Raw genomic sequence first — 24,664 nt, 5'->3', positions numbered from 1 at the left:
ATTAGTAAAAAACCTAGTATAATATTTTAACTTAACAGTTATGCCACAGAAATCGAATTCTTGGACAGATTTATATTACCTTTTATTTATATTCTGATTTGTCTGGCATTCCTGATCTAGAAGGTTATTTTAATCAATCGATAGTAAATTATTCTTACGGAACAGTTTTTTCAGTCTCTCTAAAATTAAGGCCACAAATCACATGACATCGTTTTAAAACTACTCTCGATTTCTGCTCTTCTTCTGCTGCCACTTGCAACCGGATAAAACACATAATTTTCTATTTTTTTAACACAACATACTCTGCACGCCGACAAAAACAAACCAACATATGTACACTAAACACTCCTAACACCTAACTACAAACTGTCACTAACACACCACACACTGAACACTGCCGAAATGCTGAACCACTGATCCACTTGAACCACCGCTCCGAGCAGCTGGAATCGAAGCCCGCCACTGCCTTTGGCCAGCAGCTGGATTGCAACAGCAGCAGCATCAATAACACAGGCAACAACAAGGTCAACCGCCAGCTGTCGCTGCTCACGTCGCAGACAACGCGGGGTCGCCGGGATGGGTCCACCTTGGGCGGAGGTGGCACCACCACTATCACCACCACCGCCACCACTGCCACGACCGCAATCCGCAATCAGCGCTTGAGTGTAAGCGAGCGAGTGTGGATTGAGATTAGGGTTTATGTTTCGATTTGGGTGCGGTGTGTGAATGTGGAATATTTTTGTAGGGATTTTCGGATGGAATAAATAAATAGAGAATGGGTAGTAGGGAAAAGGTAGAAAATGCCCACTAAGCCAGCTTAGCTTCATGATAAGGAAAACTAAACCATTACCAATAACTCAATGAAAAACTCTGCTTAGCTTTTTCTCCCAACGCTTAGTTTTATAATTTTTTATTAGCTTACGTTTTCAAGAATTTACATGTAATTACATGTATTATATTTTCGACTTAATTATTAAAAATCTAGGGATTATATGAAACTGGGATTATATGTAAAAACTGTAGCCTTTAAAATGTCCTTAAATTAAATTATAATTTACAGAACTATTAAAATCCCATCATATATTAAAAAGCATACCACAGAAATTCATACGATTTTAAAATCCATTAAAAATTATGTCCAAAGTATGCTCAAAATATTGAAAATATGACCCAAAATATTATACTGCGATTTCTTTAAAGCCCTCCGAATCAGGTTATATGTTTAAATTAGTGTGCAAAACATTGTATATTTCGGTTAGGATATCAATTATACTGCAAACACTATACACAATTAGTGAACTGAACTAAAACCGAACTAAATGTTTGTCTTTGCCTAAACTTTTAACCCGAAAACTTTGTCCAAAATTTGAGGCAATATCTGTGTGCCTTTCTGCTGAATCTTGACAACACTTGTGTTTTCCGCTTTTTCTCGCCATTTTCCTTTACGTATTTTTTTTTTTCGTTTCGCTTTCGTTTTGATTTTTGTTTACGCTCTCTCTTTTATTACTTCCGCTTTAGGTTTCTTTACGCCGTGATCAGCGTGCAACGTTGAATGAACCGACTGAGACGACGCCTGTACGTAAACTAACTCCACTCTATGCGCCCAAGCTCTATATCATCCTCTCCTCTCCATTAGACTAGTGCTAGCCTATGTATCTCTCTCTGTCCTATCTATCTCTCTATATATCATATTGGTTCAAGCCTCTAACGTCTCGCATTTGTCAATGTTAAATTGTATTCGTCCTAACATCTATATACCAATCTATAGTACTAATCCCCTAGTAATCTCCTCCAAGTCATGAGAGATCCTAACAAACGTAAAGTAACCATGATACTAACCGCGTAAGTGTGACTGTACACGTGTATGATGTATGATGTATGATTTATGGGCCATACCGACACCGCAACAGCGATCCAAAATAGTTTGCACCCGGCTAGTAACCTATCGAAGACATTAACACCCGTAGTTGTCCTAGAACTCTAGACCTCTCCGTATGTATATATATGTTATGTATCTCAACTAGTAAGCTTAACTATCTCCTACATGTCAGCCAGAATGCACTTAACTCGGAACTAACACTCGTATAACTTTCCCTGTTTAGTTGATGCGTCAAAGCACTCGAAAGGCTCGCACGCCTCAGCCAGTGGAGGGCAGTTCCTCGGTGGCACCCAGTGGAACGCAGCGCGGCAACGACATTCAGTTGGATTCAATGGAGCAGCGATCGGAGCAGGAGAACACAACCACCTCCATATTGGATCAGATATCCTATGGCTTTGTCAGCGTGGGAGGTTTCATCTATCAGAATAGCTATATATTCACCAATATTCTAATGATGGTGAGTTGAATTGAACACTAAATTTGTTAATAGTATTCAAATAAGCAGTTTTTAGAAATTATTAATAGGAAATCTTATGTTCTTAACACGCCAAAGTTTATATACCCTTGCTTATAGTATAAATTATAAAATATATTTGCTGAACAAACTTTTTTTTAGGCCTGGTCGATTGTCTACCACAGTTGGCTAACCTTTGTCCTGCTCCTGTGGGCCAACGTGCTGTGGATGATACCCAATCAGCGAAAGGCCATGATGCGTTCGAGTCCGTTTATCGTGCTCTACGCCGAGGTGCTGCTGGTGGCGCAGTATATATACGGCATGGATCTGACAAATAGCGAGCTTCCCACGAAGGTTTCCGTAAGTTTGAGAGCGACACTTGCGCTGCGAATCAAATTTAATTAACTGCAATATACATGGCAGACGGCGGGCATTAACCTGCAGCAGATTGGCTTCGAGCGACCCATCGAGAACCAAATGCGCCCGTGTGTGCCGCTGATCGTAAAGACCGCCTTCGTGCTGATGTTCTGGGTTACGTCGCGGCAGTTCTTCAAAGAGAAACGCGATCGCCGAAGGGACAGCACTCTGGCGGATATCATTGCTCCGCTGCAGATCACCGTTGGATCGGCGGGATCCAGTTACCTCATCAACGACGGCAAGAAGACCTCAAAGTTCCTAAAGAAGGCCGGTGATGTGATCAAGAATCTGCTGGTGCGCCTATGGATCTGGCTGTTGGTGCTGGTGATCTTCCTGTGCGCCATCACCGGTGAAAATATGACGGGTTTCCGCATCTGCTATATGGCCCTGTTCCTATTCTTCTTGCTGGTCTTTCAATCCTCGTCCAAGGCCTGGGTGAAGATCATGTACGGCTTCTGGCTGTTCCTGATCTTCTACGCCATGTCCATACTGATACTGATCTATACATATCAATTCGATAAGTTCGATACGTACTGGAACGACTATCTCAATGTGTCCAAGACGCTGTAAGTGATTGATTGCCACCTAAATCCCATGTTTTTAAATATAAATTTTCATGTTAAAGGCAAAACGACATTGGTCTGAAGCGCTATCAAACCAAGGATCTGTTCCTTCACTTGGTCTCGCCCACGATTATTGTGATCCTGACCGTGATCCAAGTGCATTACTTCCACAAGCGATTCATCGCGTCGCTGCAGCAGCAGCCTGGTTCGGCACAGCAAAGGCCCACGGAGACAACGGCCTTGGAACCGTCGGCTTCGGCATCCAAGCGTCGTGGCAGTGCCGGTTCCCTTCGCCGTTCCCAGGGACCGTCGGCGGAGGCTGCTCCCGGTGCAGCCACCACGGATTTTGAGACCTCTGTGCGCGATCTGGTCCGGATTTCGTTCCGCAAGATCAAGAACAAGTCGGAGTACATATTCAAGAACTTCAAGGACGTGTTCTGGCGTTTCCTCGAGCTGCATATCATGAAGGCGGTCTATCTGGCAGCTTTCATTTGCAGTGTCAGCGAGGTCTGTGTCCTGCACATTATCTTTGTGGGTTTCTGCGTGCTGGGCGCCACCTCGCGCAAGGCCATCCAGGTGGTGATCAGTCGTCTGATCTCCTTCATTGTCACCATCATAGTGCTGTCCAAGATGATTTACCAGATCGAGTATCTGGATCACACTCAGTACAACGTGACTTGCGTAAGTTGAGCGGCTTGTAACTTGTGAGTCGATAAATTTAACAGTTTGATTTTTCTTTTCAGTCTGACAACCGGACGGCCAACAATGCCGAATGGCTGGGTCTCAGCAAGGCCAACAAGCTGGAGGGAGGTCTAATGGGTCTGCTGCGCACCTACATCATCTACATGGTCATTGTTACCATGCACGCGGTGATCACACTGCGTCAGCTTCAGATGCGCGTGAAGATTGGTGCCTTGAATGCCCCGCCCACCAAGCTGCTGTTCCCCCAAATTGTTCGAGCGGATGCCGAGAAGGATCTGGTGGGATTGATCAAGTACCTCCTCAACTTTGGCTTCTACAAATTCGGCTTTGAGATATCCCTGATTGCCCTTGTCTCGACGATCACCTATCGCCAGGATATTGTGGCCGTGGTCTATGCCCTTTGGCTGGTAGTCCTGCTGCTGCTGCGGCGCTCACAATGCGCCAAGATCTGGGGCGTATTCCAGGCGTTCTTTGCCATCTCCATACTGACGCAATACATTGTGCTTGTCGGATTGCCGCCGAGTTCATGTCTAAGTAATTATATATTTATTAATTAAACATCTCATCTTAACTTATTGTTATTATTTATTTCTTTATCCTTTCAGTTTATCCCTGGGATAAGGGGCTCTTTGGTGAGGGCATTCAACGCTGGACCATGCTGCCGGGAGCTCTGCACTTTAACCACGTACCCAAGCTTATCTTTGACTTTATTGTGCTGATTATACTGAACCGGCAGAAGAGCATCTTCTGCATTGAGCAGCGCTATGCCAGCAACGACGACTATCCCGGCGGCAGCAACCGCAGCGTGATTAAAGACATCGCCCAGCTGGGTCGCGTGCCCTTCGACAATCCCACCCACGATTTCTGCTCGTACATACGCAACTATTCGGATATTCTGAAGAACGGCGTGCTGTGCGGCTTCTACTGGTTCACCCTGGCGGTGGTCTTCCTCGCCGGCACCAACATTGCCGATCTTCTGGCGCTGGGCTATCTGATTGGGGCGTTCATCTTTCTGTGGCAGGGATCGGACTTCTATCTGCGACCCATCCACACCATCATATGTCGCTGGAAGTGGCTGCTGGCCTTCAACGTGGCGAATATCCTCATCAAGACCACCTTCCAGATGGCAGGCTGCCTGTTTATGACGCAACTAACCACCGATTGCTGCTGGCTGGTACACATGCTGGGCATCACCTGCACGAGCAATGTGCCCAAGGAGCAGATAGTGCTGCCCGAGGACACTGTGGTGCTGCTGGCGCCCGGCGAGTGTCCCAAGATCACGCACCAGGTGGTGTTGCTCTGGGACACGATCTGCTTTGCCTTCATCCTCTTCCAGCTGCGCATCTTCAAGTCGCACTACTTCTGCCACATCATCACGGACACCAAGGCGAACAATATCCTGGCCTCCAGGTGGGTTCACAACTAGTTGCCTTCCCAAACTGTAACTTTATAGGTATTTTCCCGCGCAGGGGAGCGGACATCATTGAGAGCCTGCGGCAGAAGCAGATTGCCCATCGACACGACCACGAAAAGCAGGTGCTGCACAAGATCAAGCGGAAGATGGAGCGGATCCGGGCCACGCAACAGAAGATGCTCCGGCCCTTGGACAAGCAGACGCACTTCGATGGTAAGTTGCCCAGGGATCACTTTGGGGGATGCTTCTCCTCCTCCGTTTTGGTTTCTACATTTTTTGCGTTCGCGTCGCGTTTTTTGCAATTTCCCTTTTTGCATTTTGATCTCGTTTGGAAATTGTCGCGTGTGTGTGTTTCACAATTAATCTTGCATTGGATTCCTCAAGGGCAACGTACGCCCTCGGAGCAGGCTCTGTCAGAGGTGGCGCCTTTGGCCCACAACAGCAGCTTCACCTCGTGCCAGGGATCTGGCTATTTGACGCCCGATGGACAAAGTTCCAGCTGCTCGGCCACCTCATCGCCAGCCAGAGCCTCGATTCTTTCCAGCAGCAGCGGCGGCAGCAGCGTGCAGAGCGAGGACAGTGCGGATGCAGCAGTGATTATAGAACCAGAGATTAACGTGATGCCCTGCGATGAGTTCACAGATTACGTGGATGTGCAGTCGGTTAGCGAGGAGGAGGCGTCGACTGTGGCATTGCCTAGGCAACAATTACTACCCGAGACAAAAGCAGTAAGTTCTGGGCAGGATGCACCATTTAAGAGCTTCGACTCTTCGAAGCCAACAACGCCGAGTACGGAGGCCTTGTCCGCTCTGCTGACCGAGGGTTTCCTGGAGCCGAAGAGAATCTCTTTGGGATTGGCTCCTTCAGAGGTTAGTGCTTCGGCTAACATGCAAACCCTGGCGCCTCCCCTGGCTGCCTATGCCACGGCAATGGCTTCTAGTGCCACCAGCTCAGTGCTGTCCTCCAATCTGACTCCGAATCTACGCCGCGAACATCGTCGCCAGTCGTCGACCAATGCAGCTGTCTCCTGGAATGAGACCGTGTCCATCAAACGGTCGCCCATTAAGAAGAAGCAAATGGTAAAGTGGTGATCCTGTCCGCTCGTTCATCTCTCTCACACGCATACCCTCCAAACAGTCGGCAGATAGGGACGAGGAGGAGGTGACCATGCGCCACAAGTTGCTTCATCGCCGGCACCAGAGTGTGGGAAATGCCAGCTACTCGTTGGAGGAGTCGCAGTCGCATCGCAAACGCCTGTCCAGGGACGCGGCTGCCCTGCGACCGCATAGCTGGGGACCCGTGGGTACGGTCAGCTATATGGAGTCGCTGATGTGCGCCTTCTATGAGCCCGCTCTGCTGCATGGACCATGTATTGGATGAATCTTTGCTATCGAATAAGAATTATGATATAACCTTGCTCTCAAACGAAACTCTGTACAAAAAATACACACTGTTTTGTGATGTGCGTGCTCTCTTAAAGATAATAAAAGCAATTGGGGTCCTGTGTGTAGCACGGACCCCAAGCCAGCCACTGCCTCTCCGAGTCTGATCTGTAAATAACACGAATTTAGAAGAACTTTGCTACCAATTAATTACTTCCTAAATGGTGAATCTCAGAGTGCCTGAGCGCTGCTACAAGTGTAAAATAAAATCCTTTAACGATCTCAGTGTTGGGTTGCTAGAATTCCGGGGGGGTTTGATCTGCATGAGATTTCGACTTTTTCGACTTCGAATTTTTTCTAAATTTGTCCTTAAAGCTTTTTTGATATATCTTATTTATGGAAAGTGATATGGAATCTAGATTTTATATTATTTAATTTAATTTTCGCCAATGATCCCTTTTGCTATAAGCATATTGAATGCCTGTGGGGATCGGTTCTGAAATCCTTGTACAATTTACAATATGCCAAAACTTCGGCCAGCCGTTGAGAGTCTTGATTTCGATTAAACAAATTGTATTCTTCTTCGTTTTTTTTTACAATTTTTTATTTAACTTTACGTTTTATTTTTGTGTTTTTGATTATTTTTTAGAACATGGTTATCCACTTCCTGCACCAACAGTACGCAGAAGGAAGGAAATTAAATTACATCCACATGGTAAAGAAGTTTTCGTTTGTTGTGCCTCATTTGTTTGATATTTATATTCTACGATAACTGCCCCTACCATGTAAATAAATTCCGCCCGATGATTAACTGCATGATTCTGTGTGCTGCTATGTAAATTGAATGCGAAATGAAAAGCCTAGCTAACCTATTTATATATATTCGCCCATCTGAATGTTGTTGAAAACGCCAACTATAATTGCTGTGTTATTTGTCTCGAGATCCATCTGCTCATAATGCTTCTTTAATGTTCCCCTTAAGCTACGCGTGCCGGCGATTACTACATGTTCGAGGAGATGGACGATAAGTTCGAACTGGATCTGATACACGACGAAATCGACTTCCTGGAGGAGGAGAACATCACCGAGAGCGAGATGAAGATGCAACGCCGCAAGACCCTATACGATGTGAGTTCTTAGATGTTCTTATTCAGGTTTAATCTGAGCTCTAGGGGCCAGTTGCATGAGCCCTTGGGAGTGCAGTATCGGTATATCCATATTTTCTGCCTTCTTTATGTGAACCCATCTTTCCTGCATGACTATTTGAACCGTAATTAAATTCTTGTAAATTCCCCATTTAAAAAAAACCCCCAAATCAAAATAAAAATTGCCCGACTTGTGATCGAAGGTGTGGAAGGATCTCAATGATGCCGAGTATCGTCGCCACTTTTATATGCGCGAACGTTCGTATGCCTCTGAGCCGGGCTCTCGCATTGCCCTGAAGTTGGACGATGAGAAGGAGAAGAAGGTCAGCGAAAACGACGACGACGACGAGGATGACGATACGATTGAGTGCGATCTTGGCATGCGCACCTCGACTCTGTCCGAGCCGCTTGACTTTGGGCGTCGCAGCCAGACGCTGCTCGAGGTTGTGAGTCTGAATTGTGTGCTGATTGTGAGCAACCAGAGTTATATTCTCTTTAATTGGCGCACCCCTCTCGCATTTCACCTTATTTGCTCACGAGTCCTGCTCCAGGCTCAACCTGCCGACCAGCAGCAGCAGCAGCAGGGCGCGCACTCACCGCAAAATACTGTACAAATAATACAACAACAACAAGCGAGATTTATAATATATGCATTTACTGTATAAGCTTGGTTTTTTCTTTTCGTTATAAATGGTGTAAATGTTTTCGTCACATTTTTCTTCTTTATCCTGACTCACCACCCCTTGGGTTACTTGTCCTTCACAGAAATCCAAGGACGCTCCGCCCGGCGAATTCCCCTCTACTAGCAAGGGCATTTCCAAGGAACGCGACGCGGCCACGGCTACGGCATCCAGCTCAGCCAGTCCCGCTCCAACCAGAGATGTGGCCGATCTGCCAGTGATCCCACCACCGGTGCCTTCAACTAGCTTGGGGGGACGCGAGGCCACCGCCTCCAAGGAGACCTCGGATAGCAAGTCCAAGATGGAAATCGACAGCGGCGAGGTGACGGCCAAGGACTCCGACGAGGACTTTGATACCAATCCCATCATCAGACTGCTGGAGGGCTTCTTGGTCACGCTGACCATAAGACTGAATCGCTTCTCGCGCAACTATCGTTTTGTAAACCGCATCCTGGCAGGCGAGAAGAAGACCCTCAAGGTAGGTTTTAAATTTAATTTCAAATAAATCGAAATCAAACTTAATTAATGCTTTAATTATTTTTTTTTTTTCAGGAATCCAGCTCGTTAAATCGTCTGGGACTGTCCAGTGCCGCTGCCATGTTCCACTTCCTCAAGTCCAATCTCGAGAGGTATTTAGAAAGCGAGGCTGGAGCTTGGGGTCCAGTGTGCGCCGCTTGCGTTAAATTTGAATAAAGTTTTATTTGTTTTTTTTTTTTTTTGAAACTGGAAAACAAAGAGCGTCCCTAGAGTAGCGTGTTCTGGTCGCGTTACGAAGCGTTGATTTTTTATTTTTGTATTTTGTTTCGTTCAAAGTTGTGTTTGATTTTGATTCAATATTTATTTATTTTTGGTATTCTTCTTTTCTCTTTTTTTATTTGCATATCCGTTTACCTTTTGTGTTTCGTGTTCCTGTGCTTCCACAACAACATTATTACTACTACTCTCGAAACCAACAATACACCTGCAACTCACCTCCATCATTTGTGCCACGCACCACCACCACCACCGTTGTTGTTGTTGTGATCTCAATGTTGATGTTGCTGTTGTTGAAGCGATGAAAGTGCCGCGCCCGCCTCCGCATCCACACCGCGGCGGGTGGTGGTCACTACGCCACCGAATGCCATCGAAAACCCAGACACCAGCACTCCACTGAACACGAACACGACCACCACACCGCTATCACCACCCGAACCACTGCCACCACCAACAACAACCAGTACACCACAGCAGCAGCAGCAGCATCAGCACAATCGCCCTGTCGACGAAATCATCGATCTGCCCGTAGACACTGTCGATGCCACCGCCTCTAGGTAATCGAAACTCATCCGAAAACGTTGGATTTCCTAATACGGAAAATTCACATATTTCATCATATTTTATTTCTGCACATTATCACGGATTATTAAGTCACTATTGTACTGTACTGTTTACACGTTTAAATTCATTTATATAAACTTTGAGGCTTTTTAATCCTGAAGAACTGCAGGCTTATATTTGTCTTAAGTGAAGAAAAGTATTAAATTTTAAATTTTTAAAAAGAGAAGTAACTTAACTCGCTAAACTCACCTGTTTTCTCTGTCCGCCCTTTGCCGGAACCCTCACAGAATATAAACCACACACTAGTGCGGCCAGAATGACATATTGAGGCACTCTTAAAACTAATCAACTTTTTGTCTAGGCTTAGTTATTTCTTAACAATATTACCCATTATATTTTCTACTCACACAAGTCAAACTTCAACATATCAATATAACGCCTGGCTACTTCTAAAGAATATTACTGCCATTTCCTAAACATCTTCTATTTATTTTTTAATTTATTTTCAAAAGTAAAAACAATATTAAACATTCTGACATTCGATTTGGCTAGCTAAATCAGAGTTATTATGTGTATGAAAACAAAAAATCAAACCAAAAACTATGAACAAAAAACAGATCCTTACTAATTTCTTTTTCTTACATTCCACATTCTTCTGCGCGCGCATTTCGATCCATCCGAATATATATTTTTGGTTTCGTTAGAAAACAATCAATCAATTCATCGCCGCCAGCCAAGGGGTAAGTAAATCGAATATACATAATTTACAAAAATCTAAGACTAAAACTGAGACCAGTAAAAGCCACTAACACGCGAGGCATCTCTTCTGGGTGTCGGCTCTCTAAGACATCTCTACTGCGATCTCCTAATACCTGAGCAATTTCTCTCTCTATATGTAACTGTAAACCACATCTACTATATCTGCATTGTGACACCGACTTTCCATTTCACGCCATTCCATTCTCTCCTCCCGTCACCCCATCACACCTGCGCTGCGGCATCTTATTGCAACTCGTGCCTATAGCACGATGATTCTCAGTCGAAAATCGGACTGTGGGCTGCCCGAGATCCGCGTCAAGGCGCCCTCGATTGAGCGGGGCAGCGCACATTATTACCATAATCATCACAGTGCCGGCGGCGGGGGCTCGGGATCGTTGAGCAAGCACTGGTCCTACGAGCAGGTGGACAGGTACTGGTCCCGCCCCACTAACTAAGCGTAGTGCTCCCACTCACTATCCCCTAGCCAATTGATGTGCCTAAATTAAAGTCTGTTGGTGTCTCTTTCGGTTTGTGTTTGTAAAGCGCCTCTCTAACTATCTGTATTTATGTGGGTTGATTTATTAGGAATAATACCTTGGGACCTATGTTCCATCTTTTGGTAATATCAATACAGTATCGATGTCTATTTTCTGCAATTCCTATAATCAATGAAAATAAATATACTCGAAATTTCCCAGGGGTTAACTCCTTTTAAATCGACCCTCCGTAATCTGTATTTTATGTATATATCTTTTAAGCTCATTGCCATAGCCATCCTCATGATCATGGTCATGGTCAAGCTCAGAACACTCTAACATCTACCAACCATGAACCTCTCTCTGTCTGTCTCTACCTTCTGTTTATTTTGGTAACTGTAACTCTGCATCTATGTACTTCTGTATTCTGTATTTCGTGTTCGTATTTCTGCCTCCTCCAATAAGTTGTATTCGCTGCTATGATTTAAACCTATCTCTATGCGTTCTTTGCTAGTATGTATCCGTTGTGTGGCTTCGATTAACCCTAGCTTAGAGTTCCACACTGATGCACTGGCGCATGTAGACTTGTGGAGCATGCAGCGCACACATATTCCTAAGAACACAGAGCACCGAGCATGTCCAGTTGATATAGATTTCATGAAGAAAGATAGAGAGCTTTCTGAACTAATTCTTTTTTGGCGACCTTCCAGCGCTGGGGAATTCAACCTGGAGGAGGAGAACTTTGCCCAGCGGGATCACCACATCATTGTCGAGGTGCTGATCTCGTCCTGGTACGCCTTGCTGGCCAACACGGATCTCATTTGCTACATAGTGGTGTTTATTAATCAGGTAAAATTACGGTTAAGTAATAAATCTAAGAGTGTTCTTGACCATCTTCCCCTTTTCCAGGTGGTCAATGCCAGTCTCATCTCGCTACCCCTACCCATTATGGTCTTTTTGTGGGGCACCTTGTCCCTGCCACGTCCCACAAAGACATTCTGGGTCACCCTGATTGCCTATACCCAGGCCATCGTGCTGATCAAGTGCATTTTCCAGTTCAAGCTGATCTGGGCCAACTATCACAACCTGCCCAATCAGCCCCTGACACCAGCCAAGATCTTCGGCGTGGAGATGAAGACCCACTATGCGATTTATGATTTGATTCTGCTGCTGGTACTCTTCCTGCACCGATACCTGCTCAAATCGCAGGGCCTGTGGAAATCTGGCTACAAGGATACGGATAACCAGTTCACCAGACCCACCGCTAGCATGTAAGTTTGTAGAGTTCTTGGCAATATAAATATATTTTCCTTAACAAAATGTTCTTATTCTATAAGTGATGATCGCGATGATAGCGACAATCTATCGCAGCCCGACTCGCGCCAGCTGAACGACGAGGCTGCCGCCCAGAAAATGAGCCTGCAAGTTAGTCAGGCTTCCTTGCCAGGATCGCCAGAGTACAGCAAATCAGGCATCAATCAGCTAGAGTACGTATCTAGAGAATTCCCTGTTCCAGTTTATTCTTTATTTGTGCCTGACACTAAAATATTGCATCACAGACGGACCAAGTACACCTCCTCGCTGCACAAGTTCTTCTTCAGTCTGGTGCACAAATCCCGCCTTGCCACAGATGTCTATGCCCTGATGTTCCTCTGCGATTTCGTCAACTTCTTTGTGCTGCTCTTTGGCTTCACGGCATTCGGAGTAAGTAGAGTTAGAGCCTTGAAACCAAAATTGCTTAGCTAAAAAATAGTTTATTATTTATAGAATATACTGTGAAAGTTTATTATGAAATAGTAAATTATAAATTATATAAATTTCTTTAAAACAGACTCAACAAACGGAAAGCGATGAGGGTGTCCAGACCTATTTGGCGGAGAACAAAGTGCCCATACCCTTCCTCATCATGTTGCTGGTTCAGTTCCTGCTCATCGTCATAGACCGAGCTCTGTACTTGCGGAAGGCCTTGGTGAACAAAATAATATTCCACTTCTTCTCGGTGATCGGCATACACATCTGGATGTTCTTCGTGGTGCCAGCTGTCACGGAGCGAACATTCAACTCCCTGGCACCGCCCATCATTTTCTACGTGATCAAGTGCTTCTACATGCTGCTGAGTTCCTACCAAATCAAATCCGGCTACCCCAAGCGCATTCTGGGCAACTTCTTCACGAAGGGATTCTCCATGGTCAACATGATTGCGTTCAAGGTGTACATGCAGATTCCGTTCCTGTACGAGCTGCGCACCATTCTGGACTGGGTATGCATCGACAGCACCATGACCATATTCGACTGGCTGAAGATGGAGGACATCTTCTCGAACATCTATCTGATACGGTGCACCAGGCAGTCAGAGACCGACTTTCCGGCCATGAGGGCCCAGAAGAAGGCCTCGCTGTCCAAACTCCTGATGGGCGGCACAATCGTTCTCCTGATTGTGATTTGCATTTGGGGACCGCTGTGCCTCTTTGCCCTGGGCAATGCCGTGGGCACCTCGAATGTGCCCTTCCAGGTGTCTCTATCCATTAGAATTGGACCCTACGATCCTATCTACACCACGAATAACTACGACAGCATTTTCGAGATAAATCCCGAGATGTACTCTCAGATGACAAACGCATACATTAAGGACAAACAGGCTCTGACCTTCATCACTGGCTACGATGCAACGGATGTGGCGGCGGTTAAGCTGGCTGGCAACTCGCCATCCCTTTGGAATATAGCACCGCCGGATAGGCAGCGGTTGCTCAATGATTTGCGAAACAGTAAGTTTTTAAATAAGCTGTACAAATACCATACTTTTTGAGGGAAAACATTATAACTAGTATAGCATTGGACATTATAGAAATATTTAAACAAATATCTTGCATTTTAGATCACACTCTTAAGGCCCGCTTCTCCTACTCCCTAACGCGTAAGGCACCGGCCAAGGGACTTAAAGAGAATGTGGGCGATGAGCATGCAATTTCACTGGACGAATCCTTTGAGGGCCGCGCTGCGCTCATCCACATGCTCAGCGAGAATCATGACCAGGATCCAGTCATCAGCGTCAGCAATAGTAACATCACAGACAATAGCACCATTGTGGCCACTCCCGTGGCCGAAGAAGTTGTCGTGCTGCCCGCCATGATCCCGAAGTTCATCAAGGTTCTCAACTCGGGCGATGCGGCTGTGGTCAGTGTGCTGAGTGAAAAGCATCAGGACTACCGACCACTGGTCATCAAAATGCATCGGGACAACGAAACCAATGGCTTGTGGTGGGAGATCCGGGACTTTTGCAACGACACCTTCTACAACGAAACGCTGTCCAAGTTTGCCTACAGCAACTGCACATCGGGAATAGTGATGTACACGTTCAACGACAAGAAGTTCCCATCGACGTTTAGCTTCCTTACAGCGGGAGGGTAAGTGGTTTTTTGTTGTTTACAGGAGAATATACATTAAATATGTATTCTTGCAGCATCATTGGCCTGTACACCACCTTTGTGTTATTGGCCTCGCGCTTCATGAAGTCCTTCATCGGCGGACAGAATCGAAAGATCATGTTCGAGGATCTGCCCTACGTGGATAGGGTACTGCAACTGTGCCTGGATATTTACTTGGTCAGATATTTTAATTGATAAAAAAATCAAAATAAATATAATTTGATTTTCTTTCCTTTAATTTTAGGTACGCGAGGCCCTGGAATTCGCCCTTGAGGAGGATCTGTTTGCCAAATTACTCTTCCTGTACCGATCGCCCGAGACGCTGATCAAGTGGACCCGTCCCAAGGAGGAGTATGTGGACGATGACGGCGACACCGACTCAATACCCAGCCGGATGAGTGTGCGCCGGCCCGAGCAGCTGCAACCACAATAACATAGGGCTAACCTAGGCACTTAGATAAGGTAGAATTCGTTTACGTATTTAGTACGTATTGCGTTGTCGTAGGTTTCATAGTCTTTTTGTAAACATTTTTATACGTACGTCGGAGAAGAGAACACAACACAACAAATCAAACACACAAAGCAAACACATCACTCATATTTATACAGTTTACACCGTTCGTTCGATTTTTTGTCAAAAGTACTGCCCGGTGTGTGATGATGAAACCGCAAGAGTCAGATAATACTGTACACAAACTATTTTGCATACATTTATTATGTACGTACGTGTGGCTAGTCCGTAAGCGTCGAAGTATTTAGACCTAAGTAAGCGAAAAGTGTTGCTGTTTGTTAGTTTAAACAAATGAAAATACTAGTGAATTGTACATGTAATTGCCTAACGAAAGCAAATAATCGAATTAAGCTATTATTTAAGATGGAAAAACTAATAATAATAATAATGATGATGATGATGAAAACTCATATTCAGGGAAATTAGCATTTTACAAAAAACCTTAAATATTTAACTAACCCAAATTGAAGCATCCGCAGTAAATAATAACACCTTAGGTAATCAATGTTTTGTATTTATACGAGCGAATAATATCATGTAATAATATTAATCAAAACTGCTTCGAGTCGCGCATAGATTTCTATGATATTTGCCTGTGTGTGCCCTTTACAAAACTGATTAAGGATATTATTGTATATGTTAAACTGTTTGTTATAAATCTCTAGATCGTGCGTTGACTTTAGTTATAGGCATATCATCGCGAGACATATTTTTGTATTGAATGCAAATATCATTTGCTTAAGCGAACATTATCTAGGCGAATTCATATCAAAATTTCAATTGTTAATGCTTCTCTGAGCGTAGGCTTTGAACACAAATATCTCCCATAGGCAATCTCCCAAAACTTACCAATCTTTATGTGCTATTTTATACATGTATATCGAAACGAATTAACACAACAAATGTAAAAATCAAATTATAAACAAATGAATTTTTATACAAAGAAACGAAAAACCTAAAAAGTATATATATACCTATAGATTGTACCTATTTTTTAGCGTTTAATTTTCAATAATAAGCTTAACTACGTGGAACTTACATACGAATTCAAATAAAATGCCGAAATTGATTGTAATACAATTTTTAATGCCTTTTACTAAAGGATATTTTTTGGCTTACATTTTTATACCCTTGCAGGGTATTATAATTTCAGTCAGAAGTTTGCAACGCAGTGAAGGAGACGTTTCCGACCCTATAAAGTATATATATTCTTGATCAGCATCAACAGGGGAATCTTTCTAGATGTGTCCGGAAGAAATCGATTTTTTGGCCATTTTTGCAAAATTTTATAAGGGGTTACATCATTAAAATTTTTGATTTTGATAAAAAATTTAATTTTCAAAATTTTTAAATGAAGTATGCAGATTTATTAATTGTAGAAAATCTTGCACAGAACAGTTTTCCGATTTAAAATTAATGCTCTTTTGGCCGAGTTATGATATTTTTAATTTTAAAAAATATATGTATTCTTGCAGCATCATTGGCCTGTACACCACCTTTGTGTTAATATAAAAAAATCAGATTTTATAATACAAAATAATATTTTTCTAAGTCAAGGAATCATTTCCGACCCCATAAACCATATATATTCTTGATCAGCATTAACATACGAATCTTTCTAGACATGTCCGGAAGAAATCGATTTTTTGCCCATTTTTGCGAAATTTGATAAGGGGTTACATCATTAAAATTTGCAAAAATGGCCAAAAATTTTGATTTCTTAAAATTTTAAATTTGGTATGCAGTTTTTTTTAGATAATAAAAACTAACACAAAACTGCTTTCCGAATCGAAATTAATGCATTTTTGGCTTAGTTATGATATATTTTAATTGTTACCTGCAAGGGTATACAAACAATGGCTGGCCAAAGTTAGCTTTCGTTCTTGTTAAATATAGAGCTCATGACTCAAAACCTACTATAACTAATCGAAATTTGGCACATAACTTCTTTAATTATTTCCACAGGTATTCAAATAACTTAAATTTGTAGTCGAAATTCGGCATTTGTTGAACCAAAGACAATAGAGTTAACAAGATGCCTCACGACCATAAATTCGTTTTGCAATATGAGGCTATGACTCTATTGTCTTTGGTTAAACTCTTAAGCTTGCTATGATCGATGTAAAACTTGAAGCCTTAAAACCCCACAGGAAAAATCAAGGTTTGAGATTTGTTTTCTTGGTTTATTAGTTACTTAACACATAAATTCACAAATATTGCAAAATAAAATAATAATTCCCATATATAATTATTCACGGAATCCGCGTGGCACAATTCCGATAGTGGGTGAACTGCAATTCACTATCTCCACTGCAGGCACTCTCGCTGCTTTGCTGACGGCTTATATTTACGACAGGATACACCTCCTCCCACTGCGATTCGCTGCGACTGAGGACACCACGCCGTCGGTGCGGCGTTGCGAAGGAGCTCTCCTGCTGATGCGTTCGCACGGTGGTAGGATTGGCCGCGTTAGCAGCAGAGGCAACAGGCATCGGATTGTTCAGCATCTGCATAACGCTCTTGGACAGGCGAATAGATTGGATGCGGTTGTAGCCACTGCCCGCTGGCTTGTAGCGTTCCAATCGGGAGGTAAGGCGCGCCATCTCATTGGTCATCCACTCGGGAGCCCGCATGTTGTTGTTCAAGTGCGACGACGACGACGACTGTTGGTCAAGTAAACCGAGTAGAGAAATGGCCAAGAGCTTTTATAGCCAACGAGGGCAAGGGTGACATAAGTGCTGGCAATCGATACGGCTTGCATTAGGCAAGGTTAGGGCTCGCTTAGTTTGCTTTGGTTTCCAACCCCCGCGATGCTATTGACCTATTAACTAATCAAACACTCGGCACATGCAACACCTTCGATTATTGCAACAAAATATACATAACATTTAATTAAGAACTAAGCGAGCAAAGGACACAAAGAGAAAGAGAGAGACGAAAGTTAAATAAGAATAACACAATAAAATAGCCACAAAATTCGAGCTAGTGGTTGTGGTGGGGTCATTGTCACGAAGATATGCCAAACTGTGCTATGTACATAAGCTTTTAATCCATCCTCCTTCGCTTAAGACACCTTGCAGTTGTCGTCGTGCAAATGATCGCCATCGAGCTGGACATCCTCCTCGGAGGTGGAGAAAATGCCGCCCTGCAGAACCTTGTTGACGGCGGCGCGTGCCAAATAGCCAGTGGTCTCCGAATAGGGCAGTGAGTAGAATGCCTTGAGATCCTCGTTCTTGGTCTGCTGCGGCTGTGGCTGCGGCTGGTGCTGTATATTGTTGTCCTTGCAGTACATGGCGAAGGCCTCTGCCAAAATGCCGTCCAAGTCAAGGGCTTGCTTAAAGTGCAGCTCAGGATTGCTGGAAATAAATAAAGTAAATTAAATATAAATATATATTATAATTATAATTATAATTATATAAATATTAATCTCTTACCGATTAAGAATGGTGGCCACTATGCACAGCAGTTCCACAGTTATCTGACGCCTCTCCGGACGGTCAATGCAAATCAGCGTCTCCTCGACCAGCAGATTAAAGGTCAACTCGCCACGGCTCATGTTGGTCAATGTGGGCGTGGCAGGCAGGTGATGGCCCTGGGTCAAAATTCCCTGTGGAGTACGCTGGAGAATCTCCCAGATTTTGTTGTAAAAGTGTTTGGGCACTCGGCACAGACAGCCCTCCAGCTGGCGCCGTTGCAAGGTAGTGAGTCTGTTTTGAAAAAAAATTATGTGTAAAATCGAAAAATAATATACGAATTTTATTATACTTCTCCTCTGTCGCCCACTCGCTGACGGTTAGAACTTTCTGCAAAAGAATGCGGACCTGGAAGGGCGAAAGATTGTCCACGTCAATGCTTTGCTGTCCCGAGATCTGCAGATAGATCCTCATGGCCTCCAGGACCCAGCCAATGCGAATTTTCAGTATGCCTCGGAACATGGATGGATTGGTGGCTATCAGGCGACCGCAATATAGAACCACTTCCTGCTGTAGCACTGCCTGGATGACGTCGTAGGGCTGCACACTCGTGTACATCACATTCTGGATCTCTGCCGGAGTCATGGGCTTGTCAAAGACCGTCTCCTTCTGCCCAATGATGCCCACTGTGAGTTCCTTGCCATTTACCAGTACCGTGGTAATAAATGGACTGATGGAGTCCACAATGTGATGGAGCAGCGAGGAGCAGTAGCGGACGGCACGCCAGTAGCGCAGGGACCCAGCGCGATGGTAGAGCTGCGTCAGAGCCGTGTTTACGTTTAGGCCATTCACCTCGAAGTGTGGACCCTCGCGGTTGAGTAGAATGCCCCACAGTTGGCACAGACAGTAAATGGAATCGGTGTTCCGCAAAGCAGTTATGATATCCGGCGTCGGTTGCTTATCAAAGTGCTGGAGTACAACTCAATTATTATTGTAGGCAACATTTTCTCCTTTTGGTTAGATGAGTTTACTCACCGCCACGGAAACTTTCTCCTCCACATAGGTCAGAGCCTTGGGCACATCCGTCAGCGACTGGTACCCGATATACTCGTGATTTATCTGCGAGAATGCGTTCTCGTTGTCGGTTAGATCGCTCTGGTTCATGAAGTCCAGATGCTCGATGCAGGAGCTGCTAATTAGATTTTGCAGGCGACCGATGCGCACCTTCATGCCGTCGCAGTAGCCCTTTTTTAGCATGGCCAGCAGGTCGAGCATCTCCTTGAACTGCGGATCCCGCATGTGCTCTTCCCGGATGAGAAGGCACACCGTGGGCCTACCCGACAGGCGCCAGTACTTTCCCACGAACTGCAGCTCCGTCTTGATGTCATCGATCAGCAGCGCCATGTCCCGGTAGAGATAAAAATCGGAGACCTCGAAGATAAGTGGGTAGCAAAGGACGGTCATGCCGCAGATGCGGTACACCTTGCTGGTGCCCAGCGAGCCAACGGGTCTCGAAGGACGACCGGACAGGCCAACCTTGTTGTTAACGCCCAAATGTTGATAGACTTTGATGAGCTCCGTGGAGCTCCAGATTTGCACAGGCTCCACCTGGAGAAGGCAAAGGGTTCTTACAATGTTCCCAAAAATTCTCGACCACAACTAACCTCGTGTGGTGTCTGGGTTTGAATGCCATAGGTGGCCATCATGGCCTGCAGTCGCATGGACTCGGCAATCAGAACAATCTGTACCACAAGATCTGTGGCAGTGCCCTGTAAGGATCAGGAAAGCATAATTAGCAGGGGTACAACTCTCTCCTTGGATTAAACATGTTAGGATGCAAGAGGCCAATTCAAGATTCTTGGATTTTAATCACATGACAAGAAAATTTTCACTAGCCAAATGCCAAAATGCAAAAACACACAAAGGTGGAATTATTATACGGGATGTGGGAGGGGGATTGGGAAGAGGATACTTGCAGATAAGTTCAGATAATATGGGATCTTAGAGGAATACAAAAAGGGGAAAAACTCAAGAATATTCAAGATATTAACATGCCAAACATGGGTTATAAAAGACAAGCACAAGTATTTTGAAATAGCTTACAAAAGAATTTGGAAAAGATGTAAGAAATTTAGCATAGGAGTCTCAATATTCTTCCCGGGATAGATTTGTCATTACACTAAGTGCATTTGCTGGCGTTTGTTTTGGGAATACTATGTTAGCTCTATAATTGCCAATTCTTGTCCCTAAATAAGGTGAAAAGAAAACCCAGACCAGACCACTAATTACCTTCTTCTTGTCATCCAATATAAGAGGAATGCGTGGTTTCTTTTTTTTGCACAATGTCGGTTATTTAGCAGAGGAAAACATGTAGTATATTTAGCAATGGCATTTGATTATTTGGTAGTTCTGTTAGAGGGCTCAGGCAAGGCTGCTGTCTTTCGGCATTTATCGGTATTAAAGCAAACATTTCTAGTAAAGGATGTTTGTTGCACTGAAGGAGGTGTGATCGTTATTGGGGATATTTCCGGGCCAATTCGTATTTCAACATTCCCAGTGTTAACACCTTTGTGAGGACAACATTTAAGCCAAATCAAGCTTGATCGTTCTATGGCCTTTTGGTTAAGTACATTAAGAGTTAGCAACTGATAACTACATACACGTAAAGAAACCCAAATTACTTACAGTGCCCGGTTTGGCCTATATAGAGCGTGTAGGTTTATGTTGAATTTTTTAAACAAAATATGCAGAGTATATTGATAGGTGTATATATAGAAAAAAGAAAGAAAACCGAAAAGAGTAAAGAGAAAACTTTTGATTTAGATACCAAAAAGGAATTTTTTGCTATATACATACATACAAATAACATGGGGGGGGATACGGAAATAATAATATCACTAAGAATATAAGCAAATAATCATTTCTATATAATGTAGGTGTGTGTGTCTACTGATCGTCAAGAGTGTGTGTCATAGTTATATCTCTTCGATCAGCGGTGTTGTGTCTTGCCAAGCCACAAAAAGTTAACTAAGTAAGTGATCTTTTTTGGTGCGCTGTGTCTGTGTCTAAAAAGCATAATTTAATTTATATACACATGGGAGTAGTGGGGTAATTTCGAGTGTCTATATAATTTGGAATTTACATATATCGATAATTTTGTTGGTAAAGCAGAACATCTACTTACTTTGTGTTTTTCGTCAATAGCTTTGCCCTGTTATGTTACGAAACCAATTAATATGTAAACGTTTTTTGGGGTTTTGATTTGTCATTTTGGGTAGATAGATGCATGTAGCAGTAGTATGTAGTAGTGGTTGGTAGTAGAGAATGAATAGAATGTATATAGAATTAAATATCAAGAGCCAATTATTCACTTAACCCATACGAACAGAGTACCAAAGCCACGGGAACACTTATGATAAGGGATACCAATTGGGAGCGAACGCAGACATACACGGCACACACACACAAGACTCATCGTCATCAGCGGCAGCAGCGGCATCAGCAGGGAAGTCCCCCCAATTTGTTGAGTTGAAAACCCTTGCATAAAACCCGACGCTATGAAATGAACACCAAAAGACCTCAACTACGCCCAACTTCGTCTATGATTGATGTAAAACTTTGACAAAATATTCTTAAGATATCAATTTATCCATCCCTTAAGCTAGAGTTTTTTTTCCCTAAAATTACTTCAATTTGCTGAGCCTCTTCTTCGAATTTAAGTTTAAATACAATTTTTCATTTCATAGCGCCTTAAACCCTTTGTATCTTGGGAAACCAACTCACCTGGAAAGCTGAATAGCGACCCGCCCTCCTGGGACGATTATAGCTTGGCAAGTAACGGCGAATAGGATCCAATTCGTTGATGTGCAGCAGGCCGGCGGTTAGCAGCTGGGCAATGATGAAGAAAGATTGACCCCAGAGGAACAGCGATTGCGAGGGGGCCCGCATGTAAGAACCTTCTCCGTCCGGGGCATAGTACATGGTCACCACCGGATCTCCATTGGCATCAGTGCGTAAACAACGACGTAGATCGTTCTGGAACTCCTCGATCTGTTCGTTGTTATTCTTGAAGACGCCATCGATGATCATGGCTATGAAAAAGAGCGGCCATTCGCATTCCAGACCTTCGAATTCCTTCAGCTCCCCAGAGTGATAGTAGCGCCGGGTTTTGTCCTCGTTTTTGCTAAGGAAACCGTCGCGGGTGAAGCGTTTGAATCCCATTTTGCTGCGCAAACGATTCACAACATTTTGTTTGGTCTGCTCCACCAATCGGTCCTCGTGGGAGGCAAACGCCGGAAAGGAGAGTGTCAGCAGCAGTGAGGCATCCACGCCCTGAAGAGAAGACTCATCATCATCTCAATTTTCAAGAAAAACTCTAGTTCACTAACCTTTGAGCTTGACTCTCTGGGCAGCATGGTCTCAAAAATACTGCGGTTGCGGTTGTGGGCATCAATGTCCACATAAACCACGCTCCACGAGGCTCCCTTCTCGCCGAACAAGTTGCAGCCGTTGATGGCCTCCAAGGCGGACTTGGCCATGCCAATAGAAGAGGCGTGAATCTCGGGGGTGCCATTGTTGTACTTGGATCCGCGCTCCCACATGCCAAAGTCCGGCGTTCGATACGCACGCTCCACATAGTATACCAGGTTCTGGACAAAGGCCACCTCGTCGTGGGTGTATATGATCTGCAGGCCAGAGGTTATCATCTGGACAAGGAACAGCAGATAGAGAGATACCTAAGGGAGGAAACTATTTAAATCTTGACTCTTTCTGAACAAAAATCAGTTTTAGCTTACGCAGTCGATTTGCAGATGGTTGTAAAACTCATCCGGATAGATCTTCTCGCCGGTGTGCAGCTGGAACTTGCTGTGGAGGGCGTGCTGGTTGGACTGCCGCTGCTTGAAGAGCTCCACTCGCGACGCCTGCTTCACCCAGCACTCCAGGATGCCGCGCATGCACTTGACCGTGCTCTGACCCAGCTCATAGGATTTGCCGCGGTCATCGTCGATGCGCCGGTAGGCCTGATACAAGCTCCACACGGCGGACGCACAATAGACACTGTCACGCACCGATCCCACTACCTGGTCGGTACTCATCACCGGGAACAGTCCAGTAATGGGGCTCTGGTAGCGCAGCAATTGACGCTTGACTGTGTGGGATTGGGGGGAAAGTGTTATAATTGGCGGTTATCGCACAGTGAATAAAATGTGTCGATTGCCAATGCAAATAAACAGACGATTCTGTTTACAATCAAGCGCAAGCGTCGGGCGTCGACATTTCGCGATGATTATTAATAGACAGACGCCACAGCGTTTAATTGGTGCCCAATTGGCCGCCAAGGTTATATAAAGCCCCCAACACGATCCTTCCCCATCCTCACCGATGCCATAGTAGATGTCCAGCTGCTTCACAGTGTCCTCGTAGTTGGATGTCTTCAGGAACTGGTCCAGATTGATATCCTCCAAGCTGTTGTGGCGACCGCTGTCCGGGGCCCCGGAACTGCCGCCTGGTGTTGTGACCGAGAGACCGAGACTGGCAGAGGGACAAAGATTACCTGCTGATTTGTGTGCTGGCTTTAATATTTGTCCACTTACGATTTCGGCACATTCCGCATTGCTAACTCTTTCTGCGCTTTAGTTTTGCGCCCAGCGAAAAGTGTACCAAAGTCAAAAAAAAGTCAAATGCTTGCAACAGCTGTTTTCTGCAGCGAAGTGTGGCCAGAAAAGACGACGAAAATGGCCAAAGCTTCGTGAAGTGAGCGCGCAGTTCAAAGTTATGTTGAAATAACATCAAATGGAGAAAAAACTTGACATAAGACATACAATTATTACGTTTTTTTTTTAATATAAAATAATAATTAGTATTGAAGTGTTTTTACGCTCAACTCACGAAAAAAGCAGGGACAGATAATGTCGCAACATTAAAATATACTAACATGTCAGTATTTTTATATACTTGGAGCTATACAGTGTTCTCTCCAAAACAGTGAAAAAATAAAGAATGCTGTAAAACAATATGATTTATTTTATAATATGGAACAGATAATTTATTTCAATAATTCTTTGAAGATGGCTTAAAATGAACAATTTCCTTTCTAAATTAAAAAACAATTTAAAAAGCTAATATT

At 44.2% G+C, this 24,664-nt stretch overlaps 3 protein-coding genes across 10 annotated transcripts in view; 1 reads left to right on the top strand and 2 right to left on the bottom strand.

The window, feature by feature from the left end:
• The window catches only part of Piezo (piezo type mechanosensitive ion channel component), a 30,841-nt gene extending 14,637 nt beyond the window's left edge, over positions 1 to 16,204 (top strand). The window contains exons 8-31 of one of the 6 annotated variants that reach the window (XM_070283395.1): positions 2,103 to 2,336; positions 2,496 to 2,693; positions 2,757 to 3,316; positions 3,376 to 3,994; positions 4,057 to 4,549; positions 4,621 to 5,425; positions 5,485 to 5,642; positions 5,814 to 6,508; positions 6,567 to 6,798; positions 7,794 to 7,939; positions 8,160 to 8,402; positions 8,722 to 9,114; positions 9,189 to 9,265; positions 9,689 to 9,946; positions 10,658 to 10,693; positions 10,978 to 11,142; positions 11,899 to 12,037; positions 12,098 to 12,459; positions 12,526 to 12,675; positions 12,748 to 12,892; positions 13,020 to 13,953; positions 14,064 to 14,592; positions 14,649 to 14,790; positions 14,858 to 16,204. In XM_070283395.1, the coding sequence (XP_070139496.1) occupies positions 2,103 to 2,336; positions 2,496 to 2,693; positions 2,757 to 3,316; positions 3,376 to 3,994; positions 4,057 to 4,549; positions 4,621 to 5,425; positions 5,485 to 5,642; positions 5,814 to 6,508; positions 6,567 to 6,798; positions 7,794 to 7,939; positions 8,160 to 8,402; positions 8,722 to 9,114; positions 9,189 to 9,265; positions 9,689 to 9,946; positions 10,658 to 10,693; positions 10,978 to 11,142; positions 11,899 to 12,037; positions 12,098 to 12,459; positions 12,526 to 12,675; positions 12,748 to 12,892; positions 13,020 to 13,953; positions 14,064 to 14,592; positions 14,649 to 14,790; positions 14,858 to 15,046 (7,902 nt within the window). In that variant the 3' untranslated portion in view covers positions 15,047 to 16,204. Of the gene's footprint in view, positions 1 to 443; positions 666 to 1,518; positions 1,576 to 2,102; positions 2,337 to 2,495; positions 2,694 to 2,756; positions 3,317 to 3,375; positions 3,995 to 4,056; positions 4,550 to 4,620; positions 5,426 to 5,484; positions 5,643 to 5,813; positions 6,509 to 6,566; positions 6,799 to 7,460; positions 7,527 to 7,793; positions 7,940 to 8,159; positions 8,403 to 8,721; positions 9,115 to 9,188; positions 9,266 to 9,688; positions 9,947 to 10,657; positions 10,694 to 10,977; positions 11,143 to 11,898; positions 12,038 to 12,097; positions 12,460 to 12,525; positions 12,676 to 12,747; positions 12,893 to 13,019; positions 13,954 to 14,063; positions 14,593 to 14,648; positions 14,791 to 14,857 lie in introns of all 6 variants that reach the window. The other 5 variants (XM_070283376.1, XM_017168425.3, XM_070283377.1 and 2 more) reach the window with 5 other exon arrangements.
• Positions 16,205 to 17,286: 1,082 nt separating this feature from the next.
• Positions 17,287 to 17,866, bottom strand: LOC108075908 (uncharacterized). The gene has a single exon (XM_017168531.3). The coding sequence runs from the start codon at positions 17,755 to 17,757 to the stop codon at positions 17,377 to 17,379; it is 381 nt and encodes a 126-aa protein (XP_017024020.1). The 5' UTR covers positions 17,758 to 17,866; the 3' UTR covers positions 17,287 to 17,376.
• Positions 17,867 to 17,972: 106 nt separating this feature from the next.
• LOC108075907 (probable phosphorylase b kinase regulatory subunit beta) lies at positions 17,973 to 24,318 on the bottom strand. 3 transcript variants are annotated; one of them, XM_017168528.3, is made up of 11 exons: positions 24,132 to 24,305; positions 23,918 to 24,069; positions 23,334 to 23,686; positions 22,926 to 23,273; positions 22,321 to 22,869; positions 21,223 to 21,237; positions 20,202 to 20,306; positions 19,573 to 20,145; positions 18,890 to 19,506; positions 18,559 to 18,831; positions 17,973 to 18,480 (listed from the first exon to the last, which is right to left on the bottom strand). In XM_017168528.3, exons 1-11 carry the CDS (start codon positions 24,149 to 24,151, stop codon positions 18,189 to 18,191), a joined length of 3,297 nt encoding a protein of 1,098 aa, XP_017024017.1. In that variant the 5' UTR covers positions 24,152 to 24,305; the 3' UTR covers positions 17,973 to 18,188. The 3 variants fall into 3 exon arrangements, with proteins under 3 accessions (XP_017024017.1, XP_017024019.1, XP_070145207.1); XM_017168530.3 differs by lacking the exon at positions 21,223 to 21,237 and having other exon boundaries at positions 24,132 to 24,304; XM_070289106.1 differs by lacking the exons at positions 17,973 to 18,480; positions 18,559 to 18,831; positions 18,890 to 19,506; ... (1 more) ...; positions 20,202 to 20,306; positions 21,223 to 21,237 and adding an exon at positions 21,489 to 21,748 and having other exon boundaries at positions 24,132 to 24,318.
• Positions 24,319 to 24,664: the final 346 nt, after the last annotated feature.

Source organism: Drosophila kikkawai, chromosome 2L (genome assembly GCF_030179895.1).
Source record: "Drosophila kikkawai strain 14028-0561.14 chromosome 2L, DkikHiC1v2, whole genome shotgun sequence".
NCBI classification, from domain to species: Eukaryota; Metazoa; Arthropoda; class Insecta; order Diptera; family Drosophilidae; genus Drosophila; species Drosophila kikkawai.
Note: the sequence above shows the minus strand (reverse complement) of the source record. Positions and strands in the feature narration are given on the sequence as shown.

What these genes read in the sequence shown, in the direction of transcription:
- LOC108075908 (XM_017168531.3), bottom strand. Translation starts at nt 17,757, where the DNA reads ATGCGGGCTCCCGAGTGGATGACCAATGAGATGGCGCGCCTTACCTCC.
- LOC108075907 (XM_017168528.3), bottom strand. Translation starts at nt 24,151, where the DNA reads ATGCGGAATGTGCCGAAATC. An exon ending in AAACCCAGACACCACACGAG is followed by an intron (nt 20,146 to 20,201) that starts GTTAGTTGTGGT and finishes TGCCTTCTCCAG; the next exon opens with GTGGAGCCTGTGCAAATCTG. An exon ending in GTGGCCACCATTCTTAATCG is followed by an intron (nt 18,481 to 18,558) that starts GTAAGAGATTAA and finishes ATTTATTTCCAG; the next exon opens with CAATCCTGAGCTGCACTTTA.